General features: G+C 41.3%; 1 protein-coding gene across 1 annotated transcript in view; it reads left to right on the top strand.

Moving 5' to 3' along the window:
* The window catches only part of DAD1 (defender against cell death 1), a 31876-nt gene extending 20187 nt beyond the window's left edge, over positions 1 to 11689 (top strand). Inside the window, exons 2-3 of the mRNA XM_003808132.5 lie at positions 1282 to 1456; positions 11459 to 11689. Of these exons, the coding sequence (XP_003808180.1) occupies positions 1282 to 1412 (131 nt within the window). The 3' untranslated portion in view covers positions 1413 to 1456; positions 11459 to 11689. The remainder of the gene's footprint in view (positions 1 to 1281; positions 1457 to 11458) is intronic.
* Positions 11690 to 13228: the final 1539 nt, after the last annotated feature.

Below are 13228 nucleotides of genomic sequence, written 5' to 3'. Positions count from 1 at the left end.
AGAGTTTTTTAGTTTTTGGTCTTTATCCGTTTCGGATTTAGGTCTTTGATCCGTTTCGAGTTAATTTTTGTAGTATATGGTATAAGGTAAGGGTCCAGCTGCATTCTTTTGCCTGTGGATATCCAGTTTTCCCAGCATCGTTGGTTGAGAAGACTGTTTCCCCATTGAGTGGTTTTGTCACTTTGAAAATCATTTGATTTTGTATACGAGGGTTTTTGTGTGTTTCTTAGAAAACAAAGCAATTAAATTGATTCATTTTTTAACTGTAGTAAATGTATTTTTAAAATAAACTTATAATGGAAAACCTGAATCATTATCCATAAATAGAAGGTCACACTAAAAATACCATGGAGCTAGGCAGATGTGTTCACCCGTGCCTGTGGTCCCAGCTGCTCAGGAGGCTGAGGTGGGAGGATCGCTTGGGTTCCAGTCCAGCCTGGGCAGCACAACCAGACCCTGTCTCCTGCCGAGTTCTCAGTGGCTCTGTGTGGCTGCATCCCAGAATATTCCTCATCTAATTGAGGGGGTACATTTGTTCCCCCAGCATATACACTTAGGCTCTGCCCTGTGGTCTCTGTGTGGGAGCTGGGCTTTTCTGTCTTTGGCTTCCTCTGGGTACCTGCCAGGTTCCAGCTGGTTTGGCTAGCCAGTGTGTATTTTTTAAGTTTTGTCCGGGCACGGTGGCTCATGCCTGTAATCCCAGCACTTTGGGAAGCCGAGGCAGGTGGATCACAAGGTCAGGAGTTCGAGACCAGCCTGGTCAGCATGGTGAAACCCCGTCGCTACTAAAAATACAAAAAATTAGCCGGGCATGGTGGCGCATGCCTGTAGTCCCGGCTACTTGGGAGGCTGAGGCAGGAGAATTGCTTGAACCCGGCAGGTGGAGATTGCAGTGAGCCAAGATCATGCCACTGCATTCCAGCCTGGGTGACAGAGCGAGACTCTGTCCCCGACTCCCCAAAAAATAAAGTTTTGATTGTGTTGCCCAACTTACTTGTGCAATTCATCCATTTTTGTGTATAGCAGAAGTTCTTTTTCATTGCAGTATAATATTCTATTGTTTGTATATGCCATAATTTATCCATTTTACTGTTGATAGACATTAGATTGTTTCCAGTTTGGGGCTATCTGGGTATCATTTCTGTGTATGCCCTTTGATGTATGTATGCATTCATTTCTGTTACAGTAGAATTGTTGGGTCCTCGGGTATGTCTGTGTTCATTAGCATATTTATTTTATACTTCTATATAATCATTTTTTTGTGTTTTGCTTCTTGTGCAGTTTGCCTGAGAATACAGATCAACCCACAGAACAAAGCGGATTTCCAAGGCATCTCCCCAGAGCGAGCCTTTGCTGATTTTCTCTTTGCCAGCACCATCCTGCACCTTGTTGTCATGAACTTTGTTGGCTGAATCATTCTCATTTACTTAATTGAGGAGTAGGAGACTAAAAGAATGTAAGTGATGATCATAGTCCTTGTCCTATAATGTTGATTTTAGGAAGAGAAATTGGATGGGACTGGTTTTGATCATGGTTGGCCAGGCTCCCATACTGCTATTGACATTTGCAGAATTTTCCATTGGTCTGCAAAGTATGCATTAATATCATCATAATTCATCAGTGCTACTGCTCTTGGTCATTGCCTTGTCTTTCTGTTCTTCAAATCATTAAGGTAACAGAAAATTAATGTTTGTAGCTAGTACAATAATTTCTGTACCAATAACTCCATGAAAATAACTCGGAGATTTTGGAAGAGACATAAATGGTAGGTTTTGCCTTTAGATTTGTTAGTTAATTTTTTTCTGATTTTGATCTCGGATGACTTTAAATGCTGGACCATTGTTTTCATAGCACTTAAATTTGATAGCATCCAGTGTATGTTGAATGAATGACTGTGGGCATTTGCTAATATGTGCCTTAAGGTAGAAATAAATGGGGAAATTGGGTTAACTTGGGAGAAGACTTTAAAATATAAGATGGGATGCTGCTTGGTTCGTTTGCCATTTTCGCTTTTTTAGCAGTAGAGTTCTTTCTCCCTTCTCCCAAACAAACTCTTACAAAAAGAATCTTGGTATATAAAGCAGAAGTAGAATTGGAGTTTTTTTTGATGGACAGAAGTTGAAAAGGCCTCTCTGCTTGGCCTTCATCACATATGGTATGCTCTCCCCTGCATTGCTCCCTCCCAAGCAGAGTTCTAAAGCTTTAATAAATATATGGCTGTTTTCCATATCGTATGTCAACACTGTTACTTTATATATGAGAAAACAGAGGCCTAGAACAATCCATTGGCCTTCCCTGGCCACATAGTTAAGTGTTTGCAGTGAAGTGCCCTAGTCTAGCGGTGTTCTTGGCCCCGTACTCCTTCTGGTATCCCATGTAGCTTACTGATGAATGCATGCAATCTTTGCCTTTGCATTGCAAAATGTAATGTTCTGGGTGGTAGAGAAAAGAGAACCTTAGGAGAGCTCATCCTATTTGGGGGAAGGATATCCTAGGACCAGCCTCTTCCTGTCACCACTTGGAAAGCTGTCATTTTTATACTAATCAGCAGAAATCTAGTACAAGAGTTAGAGCATCTATGTGCAAAGTGGATGCAATAATGTGACAGTGACTATACTTCCTTTTCTGACATGAATTAGTCATTTACTTATAATATGTTACATAAATCCTTTCCTTTGATACTGCCTCAAAAACAGTTCTGTTATTTCAGGTAAGGTATCATTTTGGTAGTGGTAAGTTGACAGTGAGGTTTATTTCAGTGAAAAACTTTTTTTTCTCTCTTTTTTTTTTTTTTTTTTTCTTGAGATGGAGTCTCACTCTGTTACCCAGGCTGGAGTGCAGTGGTGCGATCTCGGCTCACTGCAACTCTGCCTCCCGAGTTCACGCCATTCTCCTGCCTCAGCCTCCCGAGTAGCTGGGACTACAGGCGCCCGCCACCACGCCCTGCTAATTTTTTGTATTTTTAGTAGAGACGGGGTTTCACCGAGTTAGGATGATCTCGATCTCCTGACCTGGTGATCCGCCCGCCTTGGCCTCCCAACAGTGAAAAACTTTTAAGAACCACTTTGTTCTGTTATTTTAATACGATTTAACTCCTTAAAGACCTGATTAAGACTGGAGTTATCCTCTTCCTCTCTTCCTCCCTCCCCTTCTATGTGCCAGCCAATGTCTTGTTGTTGGGAATATAAACAATGTTGTTGGCTGGGCGTGGTGGTTCATGCCTGTAATCCCAGGACTTTGGGAAGGCGAGGTGGGCGGATTGCTTGAGCTCAAGAATTTGAGACCAGCATGGGCAACATAGCAAGACCCTATCTCAATTAAAAAAAAAAAAAAAACCCAAAAGTGTGGCTTCTGCCTTCAAGACATGTACAGTCTAGTAGGGGAGAATACGTAAACATAACAGTTAAAATACAGCCCAGTTAGGGCCTCGCTATAGGTTTGAACAAAGTGCTGCGAAAATCCAGAGAAGAGAGCAGCTGTACCATCTGGGAGCAGGGACAGCAGATGAGTTATCTGAGCAATGGATAACAGCTATTGCCAGTTACAATGAACTGTTACCAGTGGATAACCTTGAATGCAGGTAGAAAACTGACCCACCAACATTGATCTTCTCACGCTTGCAAATATGAGTAACCCTTGGGCTTCCTGATAGAGCCTTCTGGAAAGGTCATGTCTTCTGATTGCTTACTCTAGATTTCTGAAGTTCTTTTTTTCTAGATGAGTCATGGTGTGTACTTAGGAAGGGGACAACAGCAAACATTTCAAGGATGTTTTCTAGGCTCAGGGAGATACCAAATCATGGAAAATTATTTCTTAGGGCTGTCATGATTGGAGGAGGACTCTACTGCAGAGAGCTTAGTATTTCAAAATTATGACAAAAGCAGAGACAAAAAAGCAGTCTCAGCAGAAACTGTGTACTGCAGACCATATTAACAACCTAGGACCACCTGCTCAGCTGGGAATTATGGGCCCAAAGCACAGCAAAATCCTCAATCCCAGATTGTAGTGTTAAATTTTTCTATGGAGAGTATGTTCATAGAAAAATCTTTCTCTCTGGGGGATTGCCCAGATTGTTTTTCATAGAGATCCTTCATTTGAATTATACTATACTGTCCTGCTCTCAGTTTTTAAAAATATACATTTATTTGCTCCTTTTATGTGCTTCTAACTCAGCTATATGTGCACTGTGCCACAGCACTTTAAAAATAGTTCCAAGTAAATTCTCAATATTTATACCAGCTCAGAAGGTAGAACAAAACAGATTGAATGTCTTTATATTTTCCAACTAAGTTGAGAGTTTGATATTTAAAAAAAATTCTGTAATATAGCTGATCTTACATGAATTTGGGGGTGACAAACTCTAAACTACTCTGAAAGAAGCAGGTCAAAAGAAAATGGCATTGGGTTAAAAAAATAAATAATTCAAGGGGAAGTAAGGAAGTTGACAGATAATGAGTGCTCAGTGTGTGCTGTGCTTTAAGTACTTCTTGTTCTATATCATTTTATTTTCAGAATAATTTCATGAGGATAGGCTTGCTGTTCTCATTTACAGATGAGGAACTGAAGTTGAGAGAGCCTGGCTAGGATGGCTGAGCGCGGTGGCTCACGCCTGTAATCCCAGCACTTTGGGAGGCCGAGGCGGGTGGATCACCTGAGGTCAGGAGTTCGAGACCAGCCTGGCCAACATGGTGAAACCTCATCTCTACTAAAAAGACAAAAATTAGCTGGACGTGGTGGCCGGTGCCTGTAATCCCAGCTACTCGGGAGGCTGAGGCAGGAGAATCGTTTGAACCCATGAGGCGGAGGTTGCAGTGAGCCCAAATTGCACCATTGCACTCCAGCCTGGCAAGAGTAAGACTCTGTTTTCTAAAAAAAAAAAAAAAAAAGAGCCCCTTGCTAGAAATCTTATAACTAATGTATCTATCCAGGTGATCAAGAAAGACTCAATATTTTTTATTTTTTAGACTATACAAATGAAAATACAAAAGCAAAAATGCTCCCAGTGAGCTTCTGACCCCCAGAAATCCATGCACACCTGAAATGATCAGTTTTTGATGTGTAGGTGGCGGCATATTTTTGAATGAATCCATGACAGAAAGAAGCTCAGTGGATTTCAGTATTTAATAATGTATATACTTTAGTTTTTTCCATGTTTGTTCTTCTGTGTTTCTTTGTGAAATTCTTTTTTTTTTTTTTTTTTTGAGACAGAGTCTTACTCTCTTGCCCAGGCTAGAGTGCAGTGGTGCAGTTTTGGCTCACTGCAACCCTGCCTCCCGGGTTCAAGCAATTCTCCTGCCTCAGCCTCCCCGAGTAGCTGGGACTACAGGCACTTGCCCGGCTAGTTTTTGTATTTTTAGTAGAGATGGGGTTTCACTCTGTTGGCCAGGCTGGTGTTGAACTCCTGACCTTGTGATCCACTCGCCTTGGCCTCCCAAAGTGCTAGGATTACAGGCGTGAGCCACTGCACCTGGCCTGTGAAACTCTTTTTTTTTTAAAAAAAAAATCTCAGTCCATCTCAGGTGTTCTGAAGGGTAGTGAGGAAAAGAAGGACAGAACGGTATTGGATCACAGTTTGAGAATTAAAGTTCCTGATGAATTGGGCCCTGGATCAGAAGGAAGGGTGAACTGGGCCCAAAGGGACAAAACCTTGCTTGAAAATGTGCTCAGCTCCCAGGGAGATAGTTGCCAAATGCCTGTGCCTTGTTAGCATTGTTTTGTTTTTATAATGGAGACCATTCTCTCACAAGTCTTAAAAAATTCAGTGTTTGATCCTAGCTGGAACAAGGGGGCTACAGGGTTGGGCAGAACATTTTATACTCTGACTGGCAGCACTATTTACAAACTTGAAATTGTGTTGGCTTTTCGAATTCAGTTAAAGTATAGTAATCTAGAAAATTTCCTCGGGAAGGGGATCTTGATGTTATTCTGTGGGCTTTGCTGCCACCTAGTGGATTGTATGTTTCATGTGTTGAGAGACTACTACAAAACATAAGGAGTTGAGTTTGGGGGAAGAAGCTACTGATACCTGTGTTTAAAAACCTAGTTTCTTTCCAGTCATTGGGGGGCAGCAGAGGTCCAGGTAGGTTTAGATGCTGGGTTGGGGGTTGCTTTACATTCTGGCCAGAAGTGGGCAATGTCGAGTTAGGAACAAAAGGGCATAGAACCCTAAAGTGGCCCTAGATTTTGTTGTGTGGGGGAAGACCAAGACTGTGCACATAGACCCTCAGGTTTCCCGTTTGATTTCTTTTTTTCACCTCCTTAGTTTGAGAGCTTCTTTTTTTGGTTTGTTCTACGTCTTTTATTCTCAATGGTGACCTCCCACTGGCAATAATCTTTAATTTTTTGTTGGTGGAGGGGCCCATTTAGTTTTTATTTCATTTTCTCTTTGATATTTCCACCTCATATTGAATTAGGTCCTGCCACCAAATAAGCTCTCTCAGAGGGAACTGTCCTACATTTGTAGGAAATCTGAGGTAGTCACATCATAACTTTTTTCAACTCATTTTTCTCTGTTTAGAAGGTGAGATTAATTATATATTTTTTTATGTGCTGGGGTCTTGCTACGTTGCCCAAGCTGGGAACTCCCTGGGGTCAAGTGCTCCTCCTGCCTGAGGCTTCTGTGTAGCTGGACCTACAGGTGTGTCACAGTGCCTGGCTCTGAGATTAGTTCTTTACCTTTCATTCTTAAAACTTTGAATCTACTTATTTTATTTGCTAAAAAGTGCTAATTGATGACTCTACTTGTTTATTGAACTCTATTTTATATTTGGTGTATTTAAGGCTACCAAAGAAAAAAGAATATCGAAATAGATTTATATTTATGAATTTCATTGCTGCCCTAACTCACTGCCTTATTTTCTCCATCCCCCCAGCTTGGATGACTCCTATTCCAAGTCATTCCCACCCCTCAGGTTGCATAGGAGCCCTTAGTCTACTGCATTCCTCCAGTGCTGCACTTATCACATTGTTATGAAACTATTCATTCACTTTCTTCTCTCTCCCACTGGACTCAATTGTGAACAGTAACAGTGTGTGTTTGTTGAATGAGTGTATGAATGAATAAACCTTTTTTTTTTTTTTGAGACGGAGTCTCGCTTTGTTGTCCAGGCTGTAGTGCAGTGGCATGATCTTGGCTCACTACAGCCTCCGCCTCCCGGGTTCAAGCAGTTCTCCTGCCTCAGCCTCTCGAGTAGCTGGGACTACAAGTGTGTGCTCCCAAGCCTGGCTAATTTTTGTATTTTTAGGAGAGACATGGTTTCACCATGTTGGCCAGTATGGTCTCTATCTTTTGACTTTGTGATCTGCCTACCTTAGCCTCCCAAAGTGCTGGAATTACAGGCATGAGCCACTGTGCCCGGCCAAATAAACAATTTTTAACTGCAAGAAAAAGTTATGTTATTAAGTTACTTGGATGCTAAAACATGGAAAGTGGTACGAAAGAAAAAAAGCCAAGGCAAAGATTCATAGGAGAGGCTGTGGGGTGGGGAAGAACATGAGACAAGAAGTCAGAGGAGGGGCTGGTGCGGTGGCTTAGGCCTGTAATCCCAGCACTTGGGGAGGCCAAGGTGGGAGGATCGCTTGAGGCCAGGAGTTTGAGACCAGCATGGGCGATATAGCAAGACCTTGTCTCTACCAAAAATCAAAAGAATTAGAGGGACGTGGTGGCGTGTGCCTGTGGTCCCTGCTACTCAGAAGGCTGAGGTGGAAGGATTGCTTGAGCGTGGGAGGTCAAGGCTGCAGTGAACTGTGATCATGCCACTTGCACTCCAGCCTGAGTGACAGAGTGAGACCCTGTCTCAAAAAAAAAAAAAAAAAAAAAAAATCAGAAGACTTGTATTGTAGGCTTTGCTCTGTTAACTAGTTGAATGGACAAATAAACTTAACCTCTGAGCCTCAGTTTCTCTGTCTGTGTTGTGAGAGGATTGGTCTGGATGTTCATCAAAGTCTCTTGCCACTGTTAATGCCTCTCAGCAGGATTCTTGATGGTTCTTTTATGTTTGAGGAGGATTGTACTGTTTTTGTGGATCCTCATTTGGGCTTTGCTTTCTGTTTTCTCCTTAATTGTTGCTTTTTATTCATATTTTCAGATTCCCATTATCCATTTATAGGAGGTAGAAAGTTAAATGTGATTATAACAAGATGCACATATTTGTATGAAGCCTTTTACAAAAAATAAACATTTGTAAAATGCCTTCTAGTTCCCACGTTAACAGGCTTGTAGGATTCACATACATTCCACATATACTTTTACATAGATCAGCTCATGTGATCCTTCCTTCCTACCCAGTGATGTGGAGACAGACAAATAGTAGTATTCCTATTTTACACTTGAGGTAATTACACCTTGGTGAAACTTTAGTTGATGTATCCAGGCCCTGGAACTAATAAGTGACTGAGGGGGAACTGGATAACAGACATTTGGACTCTAAACCTTTATATTCCTTCCTGTTAGGTTTAGGACTCTCAGATGATGGCTTTATATATATGTCATGTTAGAGGGTTTTCATTAAAAATATTAAACTTACTTTTCTTTTTAAGAAATTTTTATTTATTTTAAATTTTCATCAGAGCCATCAGACTGGATGCTTTTCTTTTTTAAATGGGAAAAATTTGGCAGAGATTGATAGGAAAGGATGAAGGCCGGCTATCTCAAATGTTTCTGCATAGTTGGCCATACTTAATATGGTCCAGGAGAAATGGAGGAGAATGCAGGTCAGGAGACCTGACTTTGGCTAGGGAGGGTGATCCTGGACCAGCACTGTCCAATACAGCTTTCTGCAGTGGGGAAGCATTCAGGGTCTGCACCGCCCATTATGGTAACCACTAGCCACATGTGGTTATTGAACATTTGAAATGTGGCTAACAGACTGAAGAACTGAATTTTTAATTTAACTTTGACTAAGTTTAAATAGTCACCTGTGTCTAGTAGCTGTGGTGTTGGACAGCACAGCTCTGGACAGATTTGTCAACACTATCAGGTTACAGTTTTCTCATCTCTGTAATGAAAGGATTAAAGAAGCTGATCTCTAAAGCTCCTTTCATTTTTTAGAAATATACAGTCTGTGCCTTCTAAAACTGGTGATTCAAATTGAGCTGTAAACCTAGAATTTCTGCAGAATGGTCTTTGATTCACATTATTTCTAATTTCAGTTTTAATTGGGTGACTAGAATCCAGGATGAGATGAATTTGAAGGAAAATCAGTATTTGAACATATCTGCCCAGTGCTAGTGTCTGAATAGAGATATTGCTGGAGAAGAATACAGATTCCAAATAGAAATGACCCTGGCTGGCATTATCTTTTCTATCTCTACAGCATCATTTTTAACAGTTCTTTGTGTTATGCCTTGCTTTCTTTTAAGATGATTAGAACAAACTGATTAAATGGCACTGTCTTCTGCCCAGGTGAAATAGACTGAAGTCACGCTAACTTTTCTCAGTAGGTGTCTTCATTTTGCATGTCTTGATATCAGGGGAGGAGATTTTATTAGTCAGTTTCCTGAAACCTTTATGCCCTGGTTAACAGTTGAAACCATTCTTCTTAGCTGTTGAGTAGTCAATTGTGTGAGCTAATATTTCAAAGAATCCTAGAACCTCTGCTTTTAGAATAGTGTCTGGTAAATAGATCTGCTTTAAAAGAGGGGAAGCAGATCTTTGTAAACAGAATTTTCTGAAAACCACTATCAAAGAGACTTACTCTCATGAGTCAGTTTTTGCCTTTCACGTGGACTGGCCTCAGCATCTTAGATTTAAATGTTTTAATATAATAAAATCTTGAAACTTTGATTTTGTACTAAACTAGGATTTCTTTTATATTTCTAAAAGTGTCGAGGCTTTGTTCACTGAAAATGGCATTATGATCTAGTCCTCTCTCACCTTGGCCATTAGAACTGTAATGTAGCCAGGCATGGTGGCCTGTGATCCCAGCACTTTGGGAGGCTGGGGTGGGTGGATCACCTGAGGTCAGGAGTTCGAGACCAGCCTGACCAACATGGTGAAACCCCATCTCTACTAAAAATGCAAAAATTAGCTGGGCGTGGTGGCACACGCCTGTAATCCCAGCTACTCAGCAGGTTGAAGCAGAGAATCGCCTGAACCCGGGCGGCGGAGGTTGCGGTGAACCGAGATCACACCATTGCACTCCAGCCTGGACAACAAGCACAAAACTCTGTCTTGAAAAAAAAAAAGCTGTAATGTTATATTGGCTGATAGTCTATTGCCAGAGAGTTTGCTTTAAGAAATTTGATGGAATGAATAGGTGAGTTTGAATAGGTCTGTTTGGTTTTGTTTGGCACTATGAACAGCTTTTGCTTCCTGTTACTGCTCTTTCTTTTATACATTTCTTATAATACCACTGATTCAGGAATGTTCTGCAATTATGTAGCATTTCTGTAAATACCATTGTTAGTGAAATAAAAGCATTCTGGCTGAAAGTCCAAAATCTCTCCTTTAAGCTCTGATGCCAGAATCTCCAGGTTACTTACTTGACCCAATATACCAAATAAGGTAGTGCCCTTTTTCCTCCTGGGGCAGCCCGGTTCTTCTGAAAGGTAGTATTTCCCAGCCTCTTTTGAGTCATGGTACACGTAGGAGATTGCAGTATTTTTATGGCACACTGGGAAAATCAGTTGCTTATAGCTGGAGACATTGGAGCCCCTAGGGCTGGAGGTCACTTTCCAACCAGAGCTGTGCTGGAGTCCAGTAGCTGGGAGGCTGTGCTTTGAGGGACTAAAGGAAGCCTGTATCTTGTGGTGAGGGTTCCACCTCACAAGTTACAGATCTCAGTTCCATTTGGCTCTAGCAGCAATGTGGCCACTTGTGGTGAGGGTTCCACCTCACAAGTTACAGATCTCAGTTCCATTTGGCTCTAGCAGCAATGTGGCCACTTCTGTTGCGGTTACTCTTTCTTCACCTTTTTCTTGCCAAAAATAAACTTATCTTTAAATGAAAACTAAATTATTTCTTATATTTTGGTCCTTTGTTATAGCTGAGATTGGGAATTTTTCTTTCTTTCTTGAATCCTTACTTCCCTACCCTGCCTCCCCACCAATGGAAATCTGTGCTTTATAAGCATTTTAGATTCCAGAAAGCTCTTTAGGTTAAACTACAACCCTCTCACCTCAAAGAATTTGTGGGCCAGGGAAGTCAGAGTGACTTATGTGAAGTCTTGCGGCTAATTAATGGTAGAGCTGGAGTTAGGACACATGTCTCACAGTTCCTAGTTGGTTTTGCCTTGATGTGCTTGAAATTCAGTTTTGACATTAATTTTTCTGGATACTACTCCCATAAAATGTTCTTTGAAAAATACTTGCTTCTTTCTAGTTTTTCTCGCCTGGTTTAAATATTGTCCTGAGTGTGGGAACCCCATAACTGTCTTGTGGGTTAGAATTTAGATGGAAGGATTTGGGGCCCTGTCTCTAGTATCATAAGACATTTAACCTTGCTGCTTTTTTCTTCTAGGTTCACTCTTTGAATTTCCTGGATAAGAGTTCTGGAGATGGCAGCTTGTTGGACACATGGATTTTCTTCAGATTTGCACTTACTGCTAGCTCTGCTTTTTATGCAGGAGAAAAGCCCAGAGTTCACTGTGTGTCAGAACAACTTTCTAACAAACATTTATTAATCCAGCCTCTGCCTTTCATTAAATGTAGCCTTTTGCCTTCCAAATTAAAGAACTCCATGCCACTCCTGCATATGCCTCTGGCTCTGTTTTTATTCTTTAGTGGTATCAGAATCCTTTTTTTCTCTTCAGTCCTCTGTGCTGAACTCTTTATGAGTTGGTAACTTACAGCTGTGAACCTGCCTCCTTGTTTTCATTAAGTATATTTGAAGTTAATGGCAAAAGGCAGTGCTGACAACCCTGGGAAATGGCAGTCCTTTGTCTTCTTCCTGGAGCAGGTAATCCTTTACTAATCCTTCAATTGTTACAGGTGCTTCCACTCTTATGACAGTGCATTCCTGGAACTGCATCATTATGCACTCTGCTAGAAATTGAACTAAGTGTGTGCTTCCACATTTACATCTGTTTCAACATGTTTTAGTGATAAAAGTGAAATATATTTCTCTTAGGCAATGTAGACAGAGTGAAAAATGGGGGTTATGTATGTGTTGACTTATAAGATACAATATTTTCCAAAGCACCTTCACAAATATTCTCTCATTTTATTCTTGCAATTATCTTAGGGGTTCCTGTCCTCATTAGTTAGGTGAAGAAATTGAAACTCAGATTTGTGACTTGCTTAAGATCAGAGTTCATGACAAAGCTTGGGTGGAACGTAGGTCTGCTGGCTGAAGTCTGGGCATATCGACGTGTGTCATGTTCGCAGCCCTGTTTTCATCTTGGGTGCTGTTGGGTTGCTATATATGGGGCGGAAGCTATGTTGAGAATGCCACTACTTAAATTTAGCCAACTACCGAGAATGATGAGTTTCGAGCTTCTCCAACTTGGCTGCACGTTAGCATGACTTGGGTAATGTAAAAAGAAAATCCCAACGTCCAGGCCACAACCCACACCAATTAAGTAAAAATCTCTTGGGGTGGCTTCTGTAGTTTGTAAAGCTACCCAGGTGATTCCAGAGCACAGCAAATTGGAGAAACACTGCTCTGGATTCTTGCTACTCAAAATGTAGTCATTGACTACCAGTATTGGCATCGCCTGGGAGCACAGGCCTCACCCCAAACCTACAGAAGCAACATCTTCATTTTAACAAGGTCCTCAGGTGATTTATGTGCACAATAAGATCTGAGAATCCCTCATCTACAAAAGTGGTTCTCAAATTTTGGCATGTCTCAAGATTACCTAGGAACTTGGTGAAAAGCTTGGGCCTGTATGTTTCTTATTAGCTCTCTGCCTAACTGATAACACACTGAGTCAGGAGTCCGCAAGCTTTTCCTTAAACAAATGGGCATGGCTATATTCCACTATCACTTTATTTATAAAAATTGGTTGTGGCTATGTGGGTCATGGTTTGCCATTCTTAAGTGATACTAGTTCATTGAGATTATGACTGAGCAGTTTAATCTGCACTTTTTTTTTTCTTTTTTGTTTTTGTGAGATGGAGTTTTGCTCTCGTTACCCAGGCTGGAGTGCAATGGTGCGATCTCGGCTCACTGCAACCTCCGCCTCCTGGGTTCAAGCAATTCTCCCACCCCAGCCTCCCGAGTAGCTGGGATTTTGGGTGCACACCAACATGCCCGGCTAATTTTTGTATTTTTAGTAGAGACAGGGTT

The sequence above is a fragment of the Pan paniscus genome, chromosome 15, assembly GCF_029289425.2.
Source record: "Pan paniscus chromosome 15, NHGRI_mPanPan1-v2.0_pri, whole genome shotgun sequence".
Classification (NCBI taxonomy): Eukaryota; Metazoa; Chordata; class Mammalia; order Primates; family Hominidae; genus Pan; species Pan paniscus.
Note: the sequence above shows the minus strand (reverse complement) of the source record. Positions and strands in the feature narration are given on the sequence as shown.